The sequence below is a fragment of the Mchenga conophoros genome, linkage group LG20, assembly GCF_057382185.1.
Source record: "Mchenga conophoros isolate Kocher_MC1m ecotype Shallow Benthic linkage group LG20, M_conophoros_male_GT1.1, whole genome shotgun sequence".
In the NCBI taxonomy this organism is placed as follows: Eukaryota; Metazoa; Chordata; class Actinopteri; order Cichliformes; family Cichlidae; genus Mchenga; species Mchenga conophoros.
The window spans coordinates 1,300,606-1,325,678 of record NC_140545.1 but is presented as its reverse complement, the minus strand read 5'-3'; the positions used below and the strand labels follow the sequence as shown (position 1 = coordinate 1,325,678).

Sequence of the window (25,073 nt, the reverse complement as noted above, 5' to 3'; positions counted from 1 at the left end):
GCCCCACGGTGCTTTCTTCCTTTATGGATTAATGTGAAGTGTGTGTAAGAAAAACCTGCTGTGCATTTAGAGTGCATCTGTATCTACAACTTTACAGTGCCGTCTAGCTGTGACTATATTTGTCCTCCCTTCCTTTTCTCTCTTGCAGGGGGACAGGAGAGTCGAGAGTTGGAGGGCTGCCAAAAGAGGCCGGCCCGCCTCGCAGCTGAAACTTTTACAAGCCAAGCAGGAAGACACACGGAGAGCGATCGAAGAAGAAAAGGAGGAAAAGAAAAAGTGAGAAAGACATCTGAGCTCCTTTCTCTCGATCTTTCTGTCTCGCGTCTCTGTGTCTGCCTTCTGCCCGTCTCTCCTTTTCTTTTCTTCTTCCTTGTTAAAGCCATACTGTATTTGCCCGCCTTTGTTGGCAGGGGGTAAATGAGGGGCTTGAGGACAGGGCGGGAGGGAAGTAATGGAGGGGTGTGGGGACTTTGAGTTCAGAGAGTTCAGCTGAGGAGAGAAATAAATTCATAAACAACAAAGGAGACGTGACGTCAGGGTTGAGGGGCTGTCCAACCTGCTGCCTGAATCTGAGCCTCCATAGAAGAACCGGATTCTTCACACCACGTGTGTGTGTGCGTGCGTGTGTACAGTATGAACGTGTGTGTATGTGTGTGTGCGTCCATTGTCCTGTCTTTGAGAAAAGACTTGTGGTGTTCAAGCAGAGAAGCTGGGCTATTGTGGTCTGCTTTGTGTCCGCAGTTGGTGTTTGAAGACTGAGAGAAGCCTCTGGTAATGTGTGTGTTGGTATCTGTTTGGCCAGTCAGAGGACTCCGCCGCTATTATTACAGCAGCTGCGACAACGAATTAGGCGTTTCACTCGAAACAAGCTTTGCTTTTTGTCTGTAATTGGTTGCTTGAATCGAATGGTAGAAGAGTGTTCCTGGGTTTTTTTAGAGTTACACTCAGTATTTTCAAAATGACATCAGCTCGGAGGTGAGTGCTGATTGGTTGGCTCGGCTTGGGATACCCGCTTCAGCACCAATGATTGGCCCGCAAGCTGGCTACAGAGAAGGTCGGCCATTAATGAGCAGATGGATTTATGTTTTCTCTCCTAATGATTGAGGTCATCTAGAGGCGACAGCTCGCTGATCCAAGATCTGCATTGGTGTTGAACTATCATGCTCGGGTGAGAAAGCAAAGGGAAACCTGGGAAGGATGCCAAAGGCAGGGGGGGAAAGTATCCACCCTCCCTGCTCATTGATTCATTTAGCTGAACTCTCTCAAAGCCCTCCCTCTCACGAGGGCTGATATTATCCCCAATGGAGGGAGAGAGGACGGATTGAGGGGAGACGCAAAGAAAAACGGGCAGAACAGAGATGTCAAAAAAGACAGGAAGTCTGCCAGGAATCCTTTTTCTGGTGAGAGAACTTGAAAAACAAAAGTCCAACAGCGTATATAAGAAATCTCAAGCCAGTTTGAGCTTCTTTAAAAAAAATCTATTGACTGTATGAACATGGTGAGATGCAACAATATGGCAGAAGTGTCGGGATCTGCTTGTCTCTCTCGCCATCTGTCTGTTGCTGCAGTATAGTATGAGTGGGGTATGTGGACAGAGGTGCGTTTTGGATATTGGATAATAAAGGTGTACGTTAGCCGATACCGGACTGTTTTGTGTCGCCGCGTCGGCTCACGACACTTGACGTTTCTTCTCGTACTTTGTTTCCTTGTCTTTCTGTGGCACACTCTCAGTCTTAACTCTTTTCTCGGACTCCTCCTCTTTCTGTTCCTTCTCTCGCTACAGCATGTCACTCCCTTCCTCTTTCTGTGTCTCTGCACCCCCCACCTCCTCCCGTCCTTCTCTCTCCTTCCCTCTTGGCAGCGGTGCCAAAGTGGGCTGGCAGACCGAGGCAAACACAGCACAGGGCAGAGCAGAGGGTGATCCAAAGGCTGGTGATTTGATTATGTGTATGTCTGTGTTCTTAACTCCTCTGTTGTTGGCGTCTTCTCGTGTTTGACTCTGTTTTGGTTATACGCCACTGACAGTAATGCAAGTCTACTGCTGGTCTGTTTTGGACCTCTTTGCTGTTGGTGTGTTTGATATCGTCGTTTGTGTGTGTATGTATTTTCTTTTCGCGTGTGTGTCACAGTGGCTGTGTGTGAGCAGACGTCCCTCTGTCACCTCGTGTACGGACAGACGCACTCACGCCAGTAGGAGGGGATTGTGGGAAGGGGGTGTAGCTCTCAGAGGGTGTGCTCTACTCCTCTCTTTTCCCTTCTTCCCGCCATCACGGCCCTCTTCTCCGTCAGTCGTCCGGCCCAGCCCGCCGCTCACTACAGGCTTCAGGTATTTCCCTTTTTTTAATCCTGTGACACCTTTTCCCTGCAGTCTGTCTCCCCGAGTTCCTCTCGCCCTGTTCTCTGTCCTTTATCGTGGTCTTTCTCCTAAACGTTGTCTGTTGTTATCGGTTGCCACGCCGCACTCTCCTCGGCGCCATTTTGGCTCAATGTACATGACAGGAGAAACTTTTCTAGAGCTCAGAGGGACACTGCGACTCCCTGCTGACAGTCTTCTTTCCCCTGGTGTCTCTATCTCTTTCTGTCTTAACCTGAACCCCTCTTTGCCGCAGGACAGCAGGCTCTGACGGGGGGGTCAACAGTATTTTCTGTGGTTTTCTGTATTGAACAGGTGTCTCTGTGGAGACTGGTAGGAGGGACGACAGGCCTTCTTGGTTACTCACTGACCTCAGAGGGTTGTGTGGCTTGAGAATGGTTGTAAGCTTCAGGTTAGTGTAAGTATAGGTGCTAACCAGTGTTGAAGAGCTGTTATGGGACGAGTGAGGCACAAATCTCTTATCATCCGGGGCCATGGCGATAGAGATAATATAAGGACAATATTTACTTCCTTTGTTTCTAGCCACTGTAAAAAGTCTGATATATGGCAGAAGTTTCACAGAAACATGTTTGCTGGTGCAGTTGTGTGTCCAGTTTTATGCTTTTTCAGTCTAGAGTTGTGTCTGTTTGCCAAAAGGTAGCTGCTACAACACTGCGTCATTAACATCTTTATATACTTTACATTTCAGAGGAAGCATTGGGCAGAAATGAAACTGACGATGCTGTAAAGAAAAAGGTTTTTTCAGTAGTGAGACGAATGTTTTGTTTTATTTGGTTTTGTTGTTGTTGTTGTTTTTTGACACGCCACATGAGAAGAAGAAATTTAAAGATGAGCGGTAGCATTTGTGTGACTGGTGTGTATTTAGGCAACATGTAAAACTGTCGTATATAAGGGTAATTGTGATTACAGCTGTATGTCAGAGACCAGAACACTGCACTTGAATTAGACAAGCGACTGTGCATATTGACCAAGAGCCGTTGCAATAATTTAACCAAATTTAGTTGGTCAGATATTACATTGAAATATCTGCTTACTGTACATGTAATTAGGAACCTAACTGGACAACTTTATGCCAGAGCTGCATATTGCATCTAAATATGGGTTGGTGTTAAAATGGCGCCTTCATGCCACGTGTAAACAGTGAACACCATCAGACCTTTTCATCATACCCCTCACAATTAGCGGCTATGCTACTCTGTCAAGTCTCTATTTTTTCTGATTGCTTATCTTTCGCATAAAGTGGCAAATGGCTGCATAACAAAAGTAAACTAGTTTTTTGTTTGTTTGTTTTTTGGATTTTTTGCATATCAAAATGTGGTACTAAAGAAAGACAAACGTTAAGAGGAAAAAGGGCTTGAAAAAATATAGAGATCAAAAGTTACAGAGATAGAAAGAGAGGTAGGAGTGGGAGTGCTCTTTCCCCGCCCCTCTCGTATCCTCAGATGAACTTATCGTGTTGCCTCATAATGCTTCTGAGTTTTTCTCCTAGAGGCAGTCAGGCTTACTTCCTTCATTCAGCCTCGACATAGCTGATTGGTTGATATCTTGGCTGACCGACCGCGGTTTGGAGCGAAGCAACAGGAAGTTTCTCTTCTCATGCAGGAAGCTGCAGCTGTTTCGTCCTGACATACACTGCTTTGCACTTTTGCACGCATTCTCTTTGTGTGCATGTGCACAAATATGCACATGCACACGCGCACACATGCACTGGCTTTGAAAGGGCATACCTTTCCAAGTGTTTGTGATTATATGCTGTATACGTGCATGCTTGTGTACAGTCTGCACCGTGTGGCATTTGTAAATGCTCTAACATGTGGGCGTGTAGCGACATGCAAGGCCAGGATTCTGAGCTATCAGAAACATTTGAAACCATGGTAACCACACATCTCATTAGCACATTAGCAAAAGCATAGACAAGTGGAGATGAGAGGACAGAGAAAGTAGATGGAGAGGAGGAAAGCGACCTTTCTTCATTCGGAGATTTTAGAGACACACACTAGTCATTCGACTACTTGGAGGACTGTCCACACAGCCCAAGCCTGCAGATTGGCTGTTTGGCCTGTCAGCCATAGCTCCTTGTCTATATGTGTATCTATGGGTCAGGTTGTTGTTGGAAGCTGATAGTCAGCACAGTGACTCCCATATGCTCTTGGCGTATCTGGGTCATATATCTTTTCCTCAAACAAACTGTCCAGCATGTTTATCCAGCGCTCAGGCTGACTCATGTCAGTTCAGCATTTGTCTGTGCAGCCATCTACTGCACAAAACCAAAACACTGATCGCAAAAGCCTGGAAGCCTTTTTATTTAATTACCATTCATCTAATCAAGATCAACTGAGCTCCTTTAATGCCCACAGTTTGAGCAACTGTGCTGTGTTGTCTGTACCAGTGTACGGTTGTGTTAGTACACACATATGGCAGCATATCTCTGCATACATGCGAGCGTGAGCTGTGTGTTGTGCCTAGCTAATGAGGATATACAGAACATCAGAGCGGGCACCATGCCAAGTGGGATGGTAGAGGCTCAGTGCTCCTTCGTCCTCTAATGCAGGACGTTCCTGAGAGAGTGGGAGGATGAAAGCTTGTGTGATAAAGTCACCATGGTGCTTTTAAGAGGATCAGTAAGAATGGACGTGAGTTAGACAAGCAGTCAGTCGGGGAATTCTTCACTCTGCCATCTATTGTGGCTTACTTCCTCCATCAACGCCACCGCTCCTCCCCCTCTTTAACCACCACCTCCACCTCCTTACTCCCCTTATTGAAATTCTGCCTGGCACACAGACTCTGTCCATTCTTGGCACAAAGCTCAGAGAGCGAAAGAGAGAGAAACACACAAGAACCTGTACCAATGGTGTGGTGCCCCGTCCGTTGTGTCTGTGCCAAACATTCATTCTGTCTCGCGGACCGAGGGACCAGGCGAGCCAATAGGTGTTTTCCTGCCTCTGCTTCCTGCGATAATCTGCTCCAATTTTGAGGACTTTTGTTGGCAACTGGGTATGCTGCGAGTGTTCTGAGATTCGATAATTAACCCGCGTGTTTACGTTGTTTGCATCGGACAAGGAATAAATCGCCCGGTGGGGGACAAAGTCTGAATCCTCCCGTCAGTGGAGGAGAGGAGCTAAGGCTGGTTTCCATTATATTCTTAATCCTTTTTTTCACGTGGGTTTCTGTTTGTTTTAATGTGGAGACGTGAAGTTTGTAAAACCTGGTTCCCTTTGCTCGCCGTTTTAATGGCGTTTGCTCTTTGTTTGACATCGACATCTTTAGAAAGAAAGAAGAGAGGACAAAATGAGCGGGCACGGCGTGGTCAATATGTCCATTAAAACATTAAACCATCCATTCTGATTTTAGTCTGCGGTCCACAAAAGTCCACTTTGGCTTCTTTCTAAAAACACAATGAAGGCAAAGTGTTTCTTAAAAAGGCCTCCCAGTTTAGTAACTGGTATAAAAAGACTTGATGTTGAAATTTTATTCTGTGGGCTTTATAGAGAAAAGTGATGCCAAAGAGCTCAAACTGTCAGAGGCTTTTGGAAACCTCGAAATACACGTGTGACTGTCACCCAGAGAAGGATGACAAGGCCGAAGCAGGAAATCGCCTCCAGAAAAACACATCCTGGTTGGTCACAGCAGAGTCGTGTTATCCGAGGGTACGAGTGGACAAGGCCCACGTTTCTTGGCTTACACTGAAACCGCCGCTGTGAATTTACAAACATTCAGCCGTGATTCTGCTGTGACAGATGCACAGTCTGTCTGATAGGCAGATGGGATTAGCTCAGAAGGCCAGATTTCTCCAAGTTCCTCCAGCTGCCCCGCAGACGAGAGCTGCGTTTATTTTCAAGAAAAAGTTATCGGGCCAGCCGGGACGTACGTACCTGCTGTAAGCGCCACGGAAAATATCTGCGCCCGGCACGTGACTGACCGCGTCGACTCCGGTTTTGCACAATTAACCCAGAAAGCACAGAACTCCCCACCAGCATTTATTGTGTGCATGTTTTCCTACTCGGATGTCTTGTTAAATCTTCGTTAACTTGACCCATTTCTCCGAGAGCGCTGTGTCGTATCAGCCTCGTCCTCCGAACGCGGCTGCAGTCGGGGGACGTTTCTTGGCGACTAAGCAGAGCCCATAGATCTGTCACTGGCGTGGTGACAGAGTCGGGCGTCACGCCAGCGCACCCCCACCCATTCTGTCTGTCTGGTCTTCTGTAGTCAGTCTAGCAGGGTCTACTGCATGCTAACTATAGGCTGGTCTGGACCAAGTCTCAGGGGTCGTGGCTGTATGCTAATTTATGCAGGCGGTGTACCTTCTAACCTCATCTCTGTTAGTCTGAGGCCCCGGCCTGGCGTTTGTCTGCCACTCATTAACCCCGCAGTTACTGGCATGTCAACCTGATGTGCACGGAGCTAATCTTTATCTCATGTTTAGCAATAGTTTAACTGGTAATGGCTGAAGGAGAAGCAACGACTTCCCATATGAATCAAACTTTAACAGAGCAAAATGCCTGCCCGCTCTGTGAGGGTGCTACTGAAACATTACACGGACAGAAACATGCTGCACGCGGTCGTGGCTTCGTCCAGCTGCCTGATAAGTAAAGTTAGAGTTTCCCTCTCGCTCCGTGATAGAGTGTCGTCTGGCTCTTTTGGCTTCGCCTTAGTGTTGGCACAGGACTGACTCTCCATCACTCCTGATAGAACAGCTGTGCTTTCTTCATCACGATGCAGCAAGCTCACGAAAAACCTAAAAGGTAGACCCTTACAGTGTTTTAAAGCAGACCTAAAATGGCCGATGTGCAAGACGCCATTTTGTGTTTCGTTGTTGTGTTTTGGGGGGCAGAATCCCAGCTTTGTATTCAATGAGAGGCAGCTGGTGGAAGCCATATTTGCAGGCATCTGTGTGTGTACCTCCGTCTGAGGAGCAGCAGCCAGCCTGCACAGGGATAGCCGCTGCAATGAGCTCAGTTTTTGGCGAAAACGGAGGATTCCTGGCACAGAATCGAGCAGCTCGCTTTTTTTCTCTCTTTCGATCACATGCCAGAGTCTCAGGAAGCCAGTGAGTTGTTTGTTGGGCTTTCACACATTAGTGCTCTCACTTTCCGTCGTCCACTCACCGTTAAAATGATTTGCCTCTGATTTATTTTAGCGGAACGTGTTTCTTAAAGACGTTACAGAAAAACGGGGTCGATCGTGAGGATCTTCTTTTGTTTAGAAGCGATAAATGTTTCTCCAAATCTTGGCAGTTGAAGACTTGTTGGCGTGAGGCGTGAGCACTTTCACTCGTGACGTTGAGCCGTACCTATTTTAAACCAAATAAAACAGACACGGAGAACAAAAGCAAAAACGCAACGAGGCTGCTTTTTGCAGAGGTTGAATTTCAACACGTCACTCGAAGATATTGTGAAAAATGTAACTTTTAAAAGTACACGAGAATAAAACTTGAATAACCAGATGATTTCAGTGAGTTAGTTAATATTATTGAGCGCTTTCTTTCTTTGTGCCGTTGCAGGAAGGATACCTTTGCGGATCTTCGATGTTGAAGCAACGTGGATGCTGTCCTTGGAGCTGAGGTAGTAGATTGAATAGTTGTGGGGTTGTGTAACCTCTTTTTTAAATAACTATACAATCTACTGTCTTTCCCAAGAGACAGCCGAGTCAGCCGCTCGCCGACTGCCGTCTCCAAGCAAAAACACGAGCTTTCAGCAGTCTTATTCTTGTTTTCACGCCGAGCAGGTAAATAGGCCCAACATTTTTAGAAAGGTGAACCTGGGGTGTGTTTGACTTGGGCTCTGACAGGGTGAGGTAGTAGGTTGTATAGTTTGGTGGGTGGGACTGCACCCTGCTCAGGTGATAACTATACAGTCTATTGCCTTCCCTGAGGAGCTCGCTGCACACTGAGGAACATACAACACATGCTCATGGCTCAAGTATGACGTTTATTGCCAGATATAATAAAAAAGGAGGAGGAAGACACGCAGCATGATTAGTGTTGAATTGACTGGAAGTGTTAACTTATGTGCTTTTAAAAGATGTACATTTTAATAAAGTCACATTTGTCTTAAATAAGTTGTCCAAAAATCAGTGAATGGCAGCTTGAAATTATTTGTCACACACTGCAGTTGTGATTGTCGTCGAACAGGAGCTGTGCCGATGGTTAGTGTGTGCCGCCCTCTAGTGGAGACACAGGAAATTGCTATCTGTAGAATAAAGTTTGCACAAATATCCATAAATGGAAATTACACTCAACTGGCTTCTTTCCCCAGTCTATGTGATTCGCTTTAATAAAGCTTTACATGATGGTTGAACACAGACTCTATGAGCAGATACAAACTTCCTGACAAAGTCCAAAAGGCCCCTTATTGGAGACTGCTTTTCCATCTTTATCCAGATGTGTATGTTAATGGCTCAGCTGCATGTTAATGATCTGCGAACCTGCTTTTTCCCGATGGCAACAGTTTAACCACGCAAGGAAGCGCCTCCATAATTGACCGTAGGCCTGCTGGATCTTTGGAATGCGACAGGCATAGATCACAGGGTTGACTGCTGAGTTGGCGTGAGACAGGAGAATACCTGGAACATTTGGATTGGCTAGTGTTACATTTCACAGCAAGTGGTGTTAATGAGTCACATGCTCTCGAATATTTAACAACCAGCTGCAAACTGCGTAAGGGCTAGAAAAAGTACTGTCACCTGCCTGTATAGAGCGTTCCCTGTGTGACAGCCTGAGGGCCTTGAAACAACAGCAGACAGTTCATCAGGTGGAGAGGAATCCAGCAGCCAGCAAACAAGATGAGGACGAGAGCCAGGGAGCAGGCCAGCCTCTTCTCCCTGAGCAGAGAGGCCCGGGACTGAGGGCAGCTGTCCTTTAGACGTCCCTGTAGGCTCCAAAAGATTCGAGTGTAGAGGAGGGTCATGACCAGCAGGGGTGCCACGACACATCCGAGAAAGTTGAAGTAGACCATGAAAGGGAGGGAGATAACTGAGAGGAAAGTGCACGGCGGACGGATGAAAGAAGTGGAAGATGTGTTGGTAGAATCAGATGCTGGGGAGGAGTAATTGTGCCAGCCGAATAGAGGAGTGAAGCCAAGGAGACATGAAAGCATCCAGCAAACAGACACGCCGATCCATGTGTGCCTTTGTGTGGCCAAGGCTTTGTATCTGAAAGAGGGATAAAGCACAATAAAAGGGAAAACCTGAAAATATCACAGTGTTCACTCACAAAACAGGAGACCCAGAGTTCACCTCACCTGAGTGGTGTGTGCAACCGCAGGTATCGGTCCACAGCAATTGCTAGCAGTGACAGCACAGATGCCTGCGTCAACACCAGCACAACACAGCTGAGAAGCAGGCACAACTCAGGGATTAGACTCACCCAGCCATCCAATAATACTGCAAGGGGCACAGCGGCCACACCCACAAGGAAGTCAGCCACTGCCAAGGACACGAGGAAGCAGAATGTTGGTTCCCGAAGGGAATCCCGGATACCGAAACACACAGCACACATCACCAACACGTTACCAAAGCAACATGCTGCAGCAATAAGCACTTCCAGTACTGTGTAGGCCACCCAGCTCCATTCAGCCATTAGAGCAAGACAACCAGAAGCTGTTACGAATGACAGAACGAGTTTCCTCGAAGGCAGCTGAGTAACATCCAACACATTCGATGGTTTGTCTCTTGTTGCTTTTGGCTTCAATTTAGCAACAAAGGCACTGAGCTGACACTTTTTATATGCGAACATGCATGCGCTTGTACGTGCACGAACAACAGGCATGCACTCCATGGAGACGCCATCTGTATTTCATCAGTAAGTGAAGAGCCTTTCCCTACTCCCAATAATGTAAATGTGGCTTTTCCACAAAAGGGGTGTGTTTCGTGCTGTGGGGGGTGAAGGAAAGTTGGAGTTGCAGCAAGATGACATTTAAAAGTTCTGTTACGACAAGTCCAAGTAGAGATGTGTCCTCAGCAACACGTATCAAATGAATCAAAAGCGAAAGCTTTCATGCAAACAAAAGTCCCATAAAGACAAAGGTTTTTAATGACATATAATGGTTATGTTTATTACCTGACTGAATTTCTATTACAGTTGCATTTTACTCTGAGCCTTACAGCTTAAGGATAAAAATCACTAGTCTTTACTAGTGGAGAGAATGATCTACAAGAGTAGATCTTAGTTTTGACTGTTAAATTTTAAGCCACGAGGTACTTGGTAACCGCAGTAAAGGAAACGTGGATTTCAGGAAAAGGTAGAATTTCTTTTCTGCCTTTCTTTTGGAATGAAAGTATCGAAACAGGTCAAAATCATACAGAAATACAATACATGATACACCAATGAGTCACTTTTACTACCTGACATTGCAAATGTGGCACGAAGAAACTACTGGAACAAAACCTGTGAGTGTGTTCTATAAATCAAGTACTAGTACAATAGTACAATAGGTACTATTGTTTATTTAACTTGGGATTGACACTCAGTTTGGCAGCTTTATAGAAAAAAAAGTCTACTTCTCATCAAAGTTAGGGTGTGTATCTGTGTGTGCTCGCTTCTGTGTGTGCAAACTCTTTAGATGTTACTGATTAACACGTCTGTTTTTAGTGGCGGTTTTTCCCTGCATGCTCACTTTGCATACAATTTTGGCTGTGGGTGCAGGTCTGTCCGTCCATGTCTGTGTTTATTTGAGCCACATGCACTGTGCGGGTTATCTTTAGCATTTTACACACACACACAAGCATATAGTCAGATGTTCTGAAAATATGTGCAGATTTATTTTATCATAAAAAAGACATTTTTGACACAAACAGATCATGTTTTCTTAACCAAAATGAAGAAGATGATTGTAAACTGTATCTGCTAAATATCTGCGATACAGAATCACACACAAAGAAGAGAAATATGCTACTTTTATTTGAAGGATTTAAGTTCTACTTATAAAGTAGATGTTCTACAATAACCTTTTCGATTTACATGATAAAAGCCAGATCACCTCTCCCACCTAGCCTGTACCTGAAGTTTGCATTTACAGTTCTTCCCCTCACACTGAATACAATGTGGGTCTGTATGTATAACTGACTCTGAGCTACGGTGCATCCGCTTCTGGCTTTCAAATACTCAGTATTCATTTGTTATTCAAAATGCCACAGAACTATAATAAGCAGACACGAGATTCATGGGACACCCAAAGTGATTTCCCTTGACATCCTTTGTCCTTATTCTATTTCTATGCTAACATAGACTCATTGTTTCTACTTTGTATTTGAGTCTCCCTGTAGACATTTTAGCGTCTTCTCATCAAAGCGGTAAGTGAGCTTCCGTTTAACTTTGTGAATCTCGCCTGTGCGAGAGTAGTTCCTTAGAGCCCGTGCCATCTTCTGGTACGTCATGGGCTTGCGATTCCCCTTTCGCCGACCCCACAGCTGGGCCAGGCTCTCCTTGTTTTGGGAAGAGAACTGAAATGTGCCAGAGGAGGACTGGACCCACCAGATGCAGCTACGCATCGATGGCGTCTGAAGCATCTCAAACAGGAACTGGAACAGCCGCTCCTTCCTCTTTCCTTAGGAGGAAAAAGGGGATGTAAATACAAATATGAGGTAACACTGTCTCATATGTGCGTGCATGAAAACAGAATGCTGTGTGGGAGACGTTTGGTATTTGTAGGCTGTTGAGAGTTTTAGTTCTTACACACATGTTCAAATGTGGTTCTGTCTATGTGTGTGTGTGTGTGTGTGTGTGTGTGTGTGTGTGTGTGTGTGTGTGTGTGTGTGTGTGTGTGTGCCACTCTACCTGACAGTGGTGCAAGAGGCAGGGGATCTCTGTCCTTCCTGCTCCCTGTGTCAGAGGATGGTGACGGCGAATCCTGGTACTGGGAGCTACTGGACTGGGAATCTGAGTCAATGTATCCAGATGCCTCATCGGAATATGCTATGTGTCCCTGTGGTGAACACACACACACACACACACACACGCACGCACGCACACACACACACACACACACACACACGCACGCACACACACACACACACACGCACGCACACACACACGCACACACACACACACACACACACACACACACACACACACACACACACACACGCACACACACACAGACAAAAACGTGTAACTATCTTTATAAATCATATACAACACCAATGAAATGGCTCATGTTAGTCTAAATTCTACTTCGAGTTGATCGTGCCTCTCACACAGTATGAAAAAGATAATTAAGGCTAAATTTACCAGGAAGTTGAGGTTCTTGAACTTACCCACTGGTTGTCATGGGGACTAGGCCAGGCTTGGGGCTGCTGTCTGTATTCCTCACTGTGAGAGCCACAGTGCCACTCATAAGCATGCTGACCTGACCAACTATTCTCTATAGAGAAACACAAAAGAGATACATGTAGAAATAATCCACACTCAGACACACTCTGGCATCTCTCTTATCTTCCCCCCCCGGCCATCATTACCATCATGACACTAACCTATAATTCTGCTGCCTTGGTGGGAGTGTATATGTTGCCCCATTGAGGTCAGAGGTGATGCAGGCGTGTGTGCAGGCTGGACCTCCAGTGAATGCTCCTGCAGGTACTCCTCGATGACTTCCAGGTCAACCTCAGGGCAGGAGGAAGGAGCCACTCCACTCCAGGCTCCCCTGCCTCCACTTAGCTTGATCTCGGTTGCATAAGCCATCTGACACACACACACGGCAGGACATAATGAACATTTGCATTTGTTGTATCTATTGTCAGTGATAGCCTGAGGCGTTACTATGACACATAACACCCATTTTGTTTTGTTTTCTTTCTTTCTTCTCATGAAGCCCATTGATGTTCTGTTGTGTGCCACTGTTGTGCTGTGATGCACACAGTGAATGATTTTGCTATCTGAAGATCACTGACGGACACATTCATCAATTTTGAATGAGCCTCGTTCTGTTTAGAGCCCTAAAAAAGGAGCACAGCTCATTGTTATAATAGGATTAATTTAAATAGCACACATTTGCAAAACTTAATCTCGCACCAATGAAATGAATTTGATCCTAGCTCTGTGCTGAAGGGTTTGTGTTTTGGATAAGAGCCGAGGAACAACACTGCAAGCATGTGTATTTTAGTTTGACTGGCAAATTTATGCAAGTGTTTGTGTTTTCATGGCCACAGATAACATGCAAGTAACCGTACCATATGGCTTAGCTTTTCATAGCCCATTTTCCAGTAGCCTTTTACCCTCAGTCTATACATAGATGACATGGTAATATTTAAGACCACATTGTCACTCAGATCCAGTTATAAATATATAAATATGCCTTTCCTTCCTTCACACAATGCCCAACAAAAAATAGAGAAAGTATCAAAAAAATCTGATCAAACTCACCGTCTCCATTTCTGTCAGCATACCAAAAGGATGATCTGGAAAGAGAAGACGACCTCATCAGTTGAGCCAGTGGTCAAAACTTTGTCAAACATGAACTGAGAAGTGAAAGAAGCCGTCACACATAAACTCAACAGCACTTCTCTAACTTATCAGACACCATCATATGAAAAGAAACGACAAAAAAGCTGACTTGAGCGAATAAGCACAGCAAAGATCGACGTACCCGTCGAAGGCGCACTCCTGCGTGTGGTGCAGTAAAGTAATATCCTCAGGCATTAAAAGGCGGAGATGTCAGAATGTGAATGCTCACCTGTGTGATGTTCCACCTGGATGTCATCTCTCTTATACTCTATCCACACATGCCCTCCTCCCCCTCTCATTGGCCAGTGAGGGCTGTCAAAAGGGGGGAGTGGTTTATTTTGCCTATCTATTGTCTCTTCATACAATGTAATTTTTACGTTAGTATTATCCAAAGTGCTACTGTACAGTCACTGGTTTTATAATTGTTTTCAGATGTACAGACGTTTAAATGTCAGCAATAAAGTTTGTCCTGTTTTTGGAGATTGTCAGTGTTTCACATTTTAAGGGAGTCAAAGCCTGCGGTGTGCCTGTGGTTTCTTATCATTTCATTTGGCACAGACGAGGTGCCATGGAGGACAATAATGTGGCCATATTATTTTGATTTTATATTTCTGTTGAGGTCAAACATGAAACTCATATGAGTAGGTTAAAAAATATGATCTGATATATATATATATGATAAATATGATGAGTGATGGGTATTTTACACATTATATTTGTTGCAGAAAAACAGATTCTCTAGAGCACAGTAACATGTAGATGTAAGTACATCTAAGGATATTTAGACATTTGTACTGTACCCTAATTTCAGAACTATGACTCACATTAAAACTTATTTGCAGACGTTTTGTATTTACAGCATTCGTTATGTTAAAACTGGGCATTTGCATAAAATCAAGTGAGAGAAGAGTGAAGGCATGCTCTCTATGCAAGGTCCGTCTCCAGGACTACTTAAAAAAAATCTAATCCTAACTAGGAAAAATAATCCTCGGGAATATCATACTTCCAATGCCTAAATGCCAGGATTTAATTATCAATGCTTGGAGTTAAAAAGAGTAAAAAATTCTTAAAACACTTAAAAGACTTTACACATCCTCAGGACAATGCAGTTAAGGTAAAATGTGCTGTAAAAGTAAAATGTTACAACTCATCTGTGTCACAGATAATCCGCTGGTTTCACTTAACCACAAAGTTGTAACTGTAACTGTAATCTGAAATTATTTGTCATCACAGTGATAATGAATGCTCCTACACAATGACATTGTTCTTCATAAACCATTGCAGGGAAGCAAACAGCGGCAGGCATTACATCACCCCGCAGGTTTAGAAAACAGCGTCATTCATAGGTGGCTTTTGATGTGCGCTGCATTGTGGCTGCTTCCTTTTTTGTGCTGTTTTTGTTGTGTGTGTGTTTTTTTTAAATTTCAGGCGTAGATTCCTGGACGCAACATGTGTTGTAGCGCAACATGTGCTTTCTTTCGCACGATGTATATAGGAGAGGGATTTCCCCAAAGCTTTTTTTTGATCTGTGACAACAAACCTGTCAACCTCTTAGAGTCTGCTGCGTGCACTGTCAGGTTCGCTACAACAGTCTGAGTGCTCAAACGAACCAAGTTAAGAGTAGATAATATTAAAGCAGATAGTGCCTTTATTCCAATGCTATTTTGTGTGTGTGTCTGTGTGTTTAACCTGTGTTCATTTGAGGTCCCGCAAACAGTCCAGTAGGACACGAAACTCTTTTTCTAGTGGCGAGTAAACAGGAGTGTCAGCGATTCTTTATGTTAACCAAATGTTAAACTGATGAACTTTTTACAGTGTAGTTCTGCAAGGCATGCTGGGACATGATGAGCATCTACATCCAAAAAAAGCACGAAGCAAAGCAGCAAACTGTGTTATCAAAGGCCACTGACTCATGATAAGCACTGTCGTAACAAATCCAGCCGATTGCCTGCTTGGATGAATGATATATGGTGCATATGAAGCCGTAGAAGCAGTGGGTATCACAGCACGATAAAAACACCGGGAATCTGGACAATAACTTTATAGCGTGTCATCGATCTGTGTACATGTTCAGTACACTGAAATATTACCACAGGCACATTCCCTGTAAATGATCAGGGTACACAGGGATCATGGTGATTGAGGGTCATTATGTCATAGTGAACGAGCAAACACTTGGTTGGCTTTCAGAGTCAGAAACGTCTTAACTAAAGATATCTGCAGTCAGATGTTTCTGCTGCTTAAATCCAGAGCGATGGTCCAACACCAGGGGTGTCAAACAGTCCTCGAGGGAGCTCTTTACACGCGTCCCTGCTGCAGCACACTGAATAAAATTAGGGCATTAGCCAGACTGCAGAACTTGACTGCTTGCTGATGTGGCCATTCAGCCATTGATTCCTGTTACAGCATCTCATGAGTGAATGAACATAAACATAAACATGCAATAAAAGTACTTTTAGAAGTACATTTTTCCAAACACTTACATTTACTTACATTTATTTAGATTTACTTGAGTATTGTTAGGGGTCGCCACCTCAGCATGCAGTCAAGTTCTATAGTTTTGCTAATGACCTGTTTATTTTATTCAGGTGTGTTGCAGCAGGGACACGTGCATGTTTTAAATTAATAGTGAATCAGTCCAGAAAAACCTGTCCAGCAAGGGGGAGCCATATCTTCTTTGAAAGATCAGCAGTATTTCTCGTACCTAACGCACGTGATCCCAATTTTTTTTAACTCTCAGGATGCTGACAGTATATTCCATATATTATATTAAAGTACAACCACAAGTGAGAAAGAAACGACAGAGTAGGCTGTGGTCTTTATAATGAAGAAGGATATATGAGGAATATTTGCTTACAGATCCCATGACCAGTATCATAATATCATAATTCTTTTTTTATGAACCTTCAGTTTCAGGAGGTCTCAGTTACACAAATACCATAGTAAGGATTGTTGCATGAAACTGATACCTACCTACCTACCTACCTACCTATCTATCTATCTATCTATCTATCTATCTATCTATCTATCTATCTCACAAAAAAGTTTTCCATTATATGTAAGAGTTCATGTACCAATTAAAACAAACTTTCATGCAATTTCCTAAAAAGATAAAATAACCAGGTAATTGTATTTTTTATAAGGTCAAAGTTCATCTCAGGAGGGGCGCACACTGATTCAGTTTTACTCAGCTATACTCTCATCAATCAACCAAATGATTGATGAGAGTATAACTTATACCTGTGACACTTTTATTTTTCCACGTTTCATGTGTTTGGCAGCTGCACCCTGAGATAAATGCTTAGAGTTTAAGTCAGTTAAAGTCAGAAATGCAGGTTTTCAGGCACTCAAATAATCGAGCTGAGAGGAAAACAAGCTGCCTAATTGTTGACAGATGTTGCATCATTTTTATACAAAAAAACCACCCATGTCTTCATACAAAATTTGAAATTACAGCAACAACCAAAAACAAAAAAAAAACAGCTTGCAGATTCGGGGGGTTGCTTTGCAACATGTGGTCAACATATGAAAGTCTATATTTCACTCAGAGACACAAACCAAGTAATTTTGATGCCAAAAGCTAAAGAAGGAAAGAAAAGGAAAAGTCAGCTGTACAGATTTGAAAGTGTTCTGTTGTAGCTCTTGGCACAAAGAGCAGATAAGAGCAATCGCCAGGTCAGATTTGCTTTACCCCGTCTGCATCCATAACATTGCACAAATGTGTGTTAAAGACGTGTCAGCATCCACAGTAGTACCAAGACATTACTGCTATCTGCAAGAACAGTTGTGCAAAAGTGTTGAATGAAATGTTCAAGGTTAGAAATAGTTGTAGCTGCAGTTGTAGGAATGATTCTTTGTCAAAATACCCACAAGAGCTTCACAAAAGGACTTGATAAACGTGTTCGGAAAAACCCTCAGCATTCAGTGTTACAGCTGACGGTTAGGGTTCTTAGAGGGCAGTCTGCACCTGGAGCATTCAGGCAAGGCGATAAGGCCAGAGAGACATTGGACCCTTGCACTCAGTAACACACACACACACACACACACACACACACACACACACACACACACACACACACACACACACACACACTTGCACAGGTGGGTGAAATCTAAGAATTATTGCTTTACTAGAAAATGTAGGTGTTACAATTTGTGTTTTTGGACCTGAAATGTGTTACAGGAAACTGGAGTGGGAAAGCTAAATACGATGTGGCAATCCATCAATGTGCTCAAGAATTTACATCCAGGGGAGTCGTGCTTTAATCAGGGAATCGTTTCAAGAAGTGTTCGAGGCCAAACAAACTTAATTGATTACTTTTTCCTATCTCAAGAAGGCAGGTTAACCATCACTAGATTTATCTGCTGCACATAATCTTCTCCACTTTCCTAATTTCTTGGAAGTCAAAAAGATGATGATGACATTTTGCTGCTGTTGACATGCGTTTTCATATATTTCCCTGTTTCTTTCGTTGCTGTGCATTTGTAACGGTGTCCATGCGTGCGCGAGCGATTTAATCAACTAACCGCACTACGTCTGAGTCACTTGATGTTTAACGGTCAAAGAATAGCAGGTGAATTGTAAAACTGGCTTATGAATGCATGTGTTTACACACACGCACACAAACACACATTCAACCACTTAATGACCATTAGTGTGCGAGGCCTTGAAGCAAAGGGGCTGTGTGCATGTCTGTGTGTGTGTGTGTGTCCAGGTGTAATAGGTTTACAGTTACAGCCAAACCCCTTAGATTAGTGAGCATACGCAAATCACCTTTACTCATGCAGGTTACTGGGAATTTCCCCAACGTCTACCCAAAAGTGTGTGTGTGCCAAGACATTAGTGACAGTGGGTGTTTTTTTCACAGTAGCAATCTTTCAGTGAACAAACACTAAACATAAACATGCGCTGAGTATGAGAGATGCTCACGATTTATTTACTGAAATCTAGCTGCTTCACAGGCATAAACACAAAAATCGTATTGTTTGATTTAAATGGTTTCATTTGTGTCGGACTAAACGTCTACCTAATAATGATTTGTGTCATCTGTAGTTAGGGAGCAACAGTTTGTTTTTTAAATTCTGCCTCGTGTTCACACCCATGGGCAGGGCCCTGAGTGTAGCCAGGTGATTCCAGTGAACAGTCTGGCAGGTGAGCAGGCAGGTGGACACCATGGTGTTGACATACTAACTGTGTATGAGAGACACTGGAAAGTATGCAAAACTTGAGGTTGATTCCTCTCTCACACACACACATACACACACCCCACCCAACACCATCACCTCCTCCACCTTTCAATTCGTTTCACACACTGTTGTCTGTCACTCTTGCGTTCTTGGTTAACACAAAGACAAAAGCTTTTTATTTATGTATTTCAGACGTTTCTGACAATAACTTGCGATTGTTTTGCCCAGATGTAGTTCATTATAACCACCTTGCAGCACGCAACTAAACGCATGCAGTTTGCAAATGGTCACCAGCAGTGCGGTGGTCAGATGGTGCAGAGGACAACATGCATTACTCATGTGGGAACGCTGGAGATAAGGAGAGGGATTGGGAACTCATGGAACTTTGCATTCCCACGGAAGATTGTTTGTGTCCTCCAGTAGGCCATCCGACAATCTGCGGTCTCAATAAACACTCATAAACCATCACACAGACACGCACACAACCCCACCGGCCTTATCGCAATAACACATAAACTCAAGTGTGAAGACGGTACATAAATCATCTGCTTTCACAGCCAGATAAGCACGGGCAAAGAAAGCTAGAGCGGGAGCGTAAAAGTTTTTATCACGCTCTGAAGATAAAGAAAAACATCTACACAAAATGTTCCAAAGAACACAATAAAGAGCCTGATGGTGTTTGATGAGCTATTCTGAAAGCAGCCCCTGTTGCACAGAGCAAAGCCCACACACTTCACACTTGGCGAAGCCATTCATATTGTCTCCGTGCTCAGTGTTCTCCTGCAGGAGGCCCACACCTCCACAGCTGTCACAAGGGCAGGGGAGGCGAAACAATAGCTGTCTTTTCTTTCCCTCCCTGAACTTGTCGCCTCATTTGCAAAAAGAATCACATGTAGCATCTGCCTCTTGCCATGTTTAGACTGTGCATGCATCTTCCAAAATATGGTGCCGTCTGATGTTTCATATTAAATACCATTTGTTTTTGTGAGTCCTTGGCTTCAGATCATGACGTGACATCAAAAATATTCGGTGTAGTTTGTTTTCCAGGTTTAAAGCCTTTTTGGCTTTAAACCGATTATTCCTAAGTGAGCACAGGCTTAGGAGGAAAGTATAGAACGTGATATTCCTGCAAATTCCTAGTCTGCTTATCCTGAGTTAGGTGTTTGAAGAATTAATCATACTGCCACCACTCCTGTTACCTTCTTTCTTCTTCACTGGACCAGAAGGATGTGTGTCCAAAGTCCATGCACTAATGCTGTTGGGATTTTTTTTTTCTTGGCCCTCTTTTAATAACTACCAATCAATCATGGTTTCAGTGTCACAGGTGAACGTATGACTCTCTTTATGACCATAATTTACCATCTTCTGGTTATTTCCAGCCTCTCAAACTGGTTTCACAATGTGACAGCTCAGTGCACTTCAATGAACACTTTAGTCACCAGATCTGAATCCATTGTCTTTGTATGTGGCAGCATGTTAAGCATGCATGTGAAAAATCTGCACAAATTATGCAACGCTACCAAGTCAGCAGAATCTTAAAAGAAAAAACATCTCGAGATAAAGAAAGAGGAATAAAACACAAGTTACATCTTGGAAAAGAATCCAAAATTTCCAAAAGGGACGTGTTGAAACAACAGTCTCGACACTTTTATTCGATTAAGATTAAATCCATGGAAACAACATCCAGCTGGGTTTTTCTGCTGTGATTTCTGCACCTTTAGGACTGCCCAGTGGAGTCAGGATAATTGAGTCAGCATGCATGTACTGTACTCAGAAATCATGCAATTATGGCTTCCTCTTTCCAGAGAAGACAGTGTCATCGTCACAGTTACTCCTGGATATTTATCACTTCTCATCTGCGGTCAGCAGAAGTAATGACATGCAGTTTGGGCTGTGAAGTGCATGAGACTTCAAGCTCCTGTGGTTTCAGAATTTGCTGAAAGTGCAGTAACAGAATAATTCAGTCAAAGACAGTGTAGCCTCTGGAAGTTTTAAACCCGTCTGAGTGGAATTTCTGTGACTGTAAAGATTATTTACAATTATTTGACGTGTGGTTACTTATTAGTATTACAAATTGATCGTCGATGAGGAAGAACTTAAAGTGCATCTGCCGCAATCTGGAACTTGAATGGGGCTCTCCCATCAAAGACAGCCAATGTCAACTTCTACCTCAAATAATAACGACTACCGTTTGATGTTTTCCAGAGAAAAGGTCAATCACGCTACATATTCAGTTGCAACCTCAGCAAAAAAGGAAAAAACATTTCCCAAAGCTCTGGGTGAAAGGATTCTGACAAGAGAAAGTACATTTTAGGAAGAATGTAGGGAATTGGACGTCTTGCTGTATGCAGCAGATATCCTTTATTTATCATACTTATCACGGACCACTTTAGTTAAACGAAGGTTGGTATTTCCAGCTACAGAAAATTATGTGTGTCTGTTCTGAAAGCACATCCCTGCCCTTCTGTGTGCATAAATGGAGGGTGAGACAGAAAAGAACAGACATTAGTGGCACAGATACAACACTGATTCAGACTCAAGCATAACAAAAACTGGGCTGGAGGTGTTGCAAAGCAGCTTTGAGATTCATAGCAACTGTAAAGTAAATAGCACGCCATACGTGAAAGACGGCATTTGGATGGTATTTGAGCAAAGAGCTGATAAGAGATGTCATGTTGACAGTATATGCCATATTTGCTGCGTGTACATGTTTTCAGCAACAGCTTAAATCCCACCAGGGGCCCGTTCTTCGTACGTCGCTCACTACATCCAAGATCAAATGACACATCCAAGACCAAACCATCGCGCTAACCGTGAGCTCGCTAATCCGGTTCCCCGAACACACCTGTTGTTGACGATTAGTACAGCTGGACGCAGTAATGTGACATCACTGGGTGTCGTAAAAGGGGCTACGCATCAATAGTAGAAACATTGATCGGCAACCCGCTGATTGGTCGGCGAAAATGTCGAAGGGGCGTGCTCGGTATTTTCCGGCAGCAGAGCAAGAACTCTTGATTGAGGGATTTCAGGAGTTTCAGAGTTTAATTAAAACGCAAGGGAACACTGCAAAGGCTGCAAAAGCAAGGAGAGAGGGCTGGCAGGAAGTTGCTGACAAATCAAACTCGTAAGTAATTCAATAATAACAATAATAATGGAGTGGATTTATATAGCGCTTTTCAAGGCACCCAAAGCGCATGACAATACCACTATTCAGTCACTTTATTATTTAGCCTATTTATAGATTTATTATATCACACTATATTATCCAATATTATATTACATTATATTATATTATGTTCTATTATATCCCCTTTCACATTAGAGCCACAACAGGACCCACTAGAACATGGGAACAAGTAAAAGTGAAATATAAGAATATTCTACAGAATGGTAATATTTATCACTTATATTGCTTGTCGTCTCTTGGAAAGAGACCCTGAAATAATCTGTTTGTTTGTTCATAACAGCAACCAAGAAAAGGGCAGAGCAAAAAAAGACAGGTGGTGGTCCTGCACCCCCTCGTCAACAAGTTGGTTAAGTGAATAATACCCTCACGGGAAAATCGATATCTCTCTATGAGCACACTGTCGCGCTGAGCTAAAGGATCCTGTCTGTCCTGCAATATACGCTGAATTCTGAGGACTCTCCTTATCAATCTTGCACCTTCCGCAATGGGTGGCTCGCGTAAACGGACAGGATATGACTGCGACAGGCTTCCCAAATCCACCTTCGCTTTTATAGCCGTGGTCTCCCATCTTGATTACACGAAGTAATTTACAATTACTACTCTGAAATATGAATTACATCTGTAATAATCACATACATGTAATAGAATGTTAATAGTACATTTCCCTTTTTTAGGAAATGACCTGTGTGTATCTGTGTGAAATCAATAAATGGATCAAGTGCTGCATTATCTTTAGTTACATTGATGTTATTTATTTATGGTGAAACAGTGGTGGAATATCGCTGTTGCTTTCGTATGAATGACGCGGACATACCTGCGTGGCCGCGATCTAATCCTGTTTACATAAAGTGAACCTGCTCCCCAGCAGGTTTACGCTTACGGCTCTGTTGCTATGACAGCAAGTCCCGGATGGGCTTCGGGGAACCGAACGATCCAAGATCACGCGAAATCGTCAACAATCTAATCCAGCTAACTCACTTAGCGAGGTACGAAGAACGGGCCCCAGCTGTGTACATATGAACCATATGAGACGACAAGCACTTTAGAAAACCTTTTGCTGTGTTGTCGCAGTGTTACAGATCCATCAAAAGTATTTGAGCTTGCACTCCACTGTCCACATTGTTATTCATGACAAGCAGTGTTGGTCAAGTTACTTGAAAAAAGTAATCAGTAATTAATTACTGATTACTTCCCCCCAAAAGTAATCCAGTTACTTTACTGATTACTTATTTTCAAAAGTAATTAATTACTTAGTTACTTAGTTACTTTTTAAAAACACGATTTACAACCTGAAGAGGTGATAAAGCGATAGATATTTCAGCCCAATTCTACTTTTTCTGCATAATCCATCATACAAAATGTAATCAAATGGAAAAGTCTCTTTTTTTTTAACTTGTTTTATTAGTTTTAATCTTTTATCTTTATGCATCAAGCAAACATTTAATTATCTGCAACATTCTGACTGGAAGAAATTAGTTTAACATTGAAACCTATTTTCTGCACATTCCAGCACATAAAATAAAATAGTTTTTGTGTTTACACTCAGTCTTTCAAATAGATGCAAGTAAAACACAGCAGAAAATAAATAAAGTCAAAGACTCAGCGGTCCTGTTGCTCTATTTTCACCTGTAAAGCAGGAGCGGGGTAGGCGGAGGGTTACCCTGGTGCAGGTGTGCCGCGGTCAGTGGAAGAATCCGCGAGTTTCTCTGTGAGTTTCCCATTACCTCGTAGCTACTCGGAGCTTGTTTAGGGGTTTTTTGGTGTAAAAAGAAGTTTTCTTCCCACGCACGATGGACACTAATGTTTTTGTCACTTTTTATGGAATCAAACTCAAAGTAAGGTCAGTACTTCCACGCTTTAAACGCTGCACGCTCATACTCTCTCCCACAATCATATATGATCCATTGTTGATCTGCACACAGCTGTTGCCACGAACGTCGCACTCGCTTACGTCACTGTCGTGAGACATTCTCGCAAAATAAATCACGGTTTTAGTAAAGCAGTAACGCAGCATGCCTACGGGAAAGTAATGGTAATCTAATTACCGTTTTGCAATAGTAATCCCTTACTTTACTTGTTACTTGAAAAAAGTAATCAGATTACAGTAACGCGCCCATCTCTGATGACAAGTCAGTGCATCGTGTCATTAAACATGCATGTTGGAGGCTTAGTTCTGTCCGCGAAATCCTCACTGCTGACTCTCAAACCTAGCAGTGAATTCTTTGACAACATTTCCAGTGGAGTTCAGTGAGCCTGTAATTAATTAATTTGTAACCATTCATACTCAGCTCCTGCTGGCCAGTGTGTCCAACAGAAGCAAAACCATTAAAACTAAGTGCAACCCTAGTTTCTTGTTGTGTTACTGCTCTCTGCTCTCTTTGAGCTGTGGGTATGGGGCAGGAAACAGTTTCTCTTAAAAGTATCTTCTACAGATACCCAAACGCACACAACCCAACACACATTATGTTTTTCCACTTGTGTGCTGTCCTTTTATTTTTTATGTTTTCTAATATTTTCCCCATTTTCTTTCCCCCCTCTTTACCACTCCCATCCTCCCCACCTGTCAGCTGTGGAACTGCTAAATGACACATGTACTGATGTAAATAATAAAATAAAGTAAAATGAGACTAACATGAGGAACCTTTAGAAAGGTTATAGAGCAAATATCTTTAGCACTAAAGTGAGTTCAGATCCTGATTCCTTTTAAATGGTGGCCCACATACAGCCCACTTTAGTCTTTAGTCCAGTGAAACTCTCGTTTCTGTCAGTGTGGAGACGTTTCCTACACATTTAATCCCTGAGATATCTTCATGGGCAACAGTATGTCTCAGTTTTTCTGCATATTAAAGAAATGCAGCTGTACAAAAAAATCAAAGAAATCTGTTAGC

General features: G+C 43.2%; 2 protein-coding genes and 1 long non-coding RNA gene across 6 annotated transcripts; 1 reads left to right on the top strand and 2 right to left on the bottom strand.

Annotated features, from left to right (window-relative positions):
• The first annotated feature begins 1,730 nt into the window (after nt 1-1,730).
• On the top strand, nt 1,731-14,289 carry LOC146549982 (uncharacterized). Its single transcript, XR_014890175.1, has 3 exons — nt 1,731-1,947; nt 2,130-2,326; nt 7,875-14,289. It is a non-coding gene; the product is annotated as an uncharacterized LOC146549982 (long non-coding RNA).
• On the bottom strand, nt 8,664-10,297 carry LOC146549983 (adenosine receptor A3). Its single transcript, XM_085260028.1, has 3 exons — nt 9,613-10,297; nt 9,060-9,523; nt 8,664-8,935 (listed from the first exon to the last, which is right to left on the bottom strand). The coding sequence occupies exons 1-3, from the start codon at nt 10,146-10,148 to the stop codon at nt 8,763-8,765; spliced, it is 1,173 nt and encodes a 390-aa protein (XP_085116154.1). The 5' UTR covers nt 10,149-10,297; the 3' UTR covers nt 8,664-8,762.
• LOC146549981 (uncharacterized) lies at nt 10,423-16,333 on the bottom strand. 4 transcript variants are annotated; one of them, XM_085260032.1, is made up of 6 exons: nt 16,305-16,333; nt 13,731-13,765; nt 12,842-13,049; nt 12,626-12,732; nt 12,147-12,294; nt 10,423-11,916 (listed from the first exon to the last, which is right to left on the bottom strand). In XM_085260032.1, the coding sequence occupies exons 2-6, from the start codon at nt 13,749-13,751 to the stop codon at nt 11,609-11,611; spliced, it is 792 nt and encodes a 263-aa protein (XP_085116158.1). In that variant the 5' UTR covers nt 13,752-13,765; nt 16,305-16,333; the 3' UTR covers nt 10,423-11,608. The 4 variants fall into 4 exon arrangements, with proteins under 4 accessions (XP_085116158.1, XP_085116157.1, XP_085116156.1 ...); XM_085260031.1 differs by lacking the exon at nt 16,305-16,333 and adding an exon at nt 13,954-14,036 and having other exon boundaries at nt 13,731-13,825; XM_085260030.1 differs by lacking the exon at nt 16,305-16,333 and adding an exon at nt 13,954-14,034.
• Between the last annotated feature and the right edge of the window lie 8,740 nt (nt 16,334-25,073).

What these genes read in the sequence shown, in the direction of transcription:
- LOC146549983 (XM_085260028.1), bottom strand. Translation starts at nt 10,148, where the DNA reads ATGGAGTGCATGCCTGTTGTTCGTGCACGTACAAGCGCATGCATGTTC. An exon ending in CGGTTGCACACACCACTCAG is followed by an intron (nt 9,524 to 9,612) that starts GTGAGGTGAACT and finishes TCCCTCTTTCAG; the next exon opens with ATACAAAGCCTTGGCCACAC. An exon ending in ACAGGGAACGCTCTATACAG is followed by an intron (nt 8,936 to 9,059) that starts GCAGGTGACAGT and finishes CAAATGTTCCAG; the next exon opens with GTATTCTCCTGTCTCACGCC.
- LOC146549981 (XM_085260029.1), bottom strand. Translation starts at nt 13,184, where the DNA reads ATGGGCTTCATGAGAAGAAAGAAAGAAAACAAAACAAAATGGGTGTTA. An exon ending in CCAAGGCAGCAGAATTATAG is followed by an intron (nt 12,733 to 12,841) that starts GTTAGTGTCATG and finishes GTTTCTCTATAG; the next exon opens with AGAATAGTTGGTCAGGTCAG. An exon ending in GCCTCTTGCACCACTGTCAG is followed by an intron (nt 11,917 to 12,146) that starts GTAGAGTGGCAC and finishes TTTCCTCCTAAG; the next exon opens with GAAAGAGGAAGGAGCGGCTG.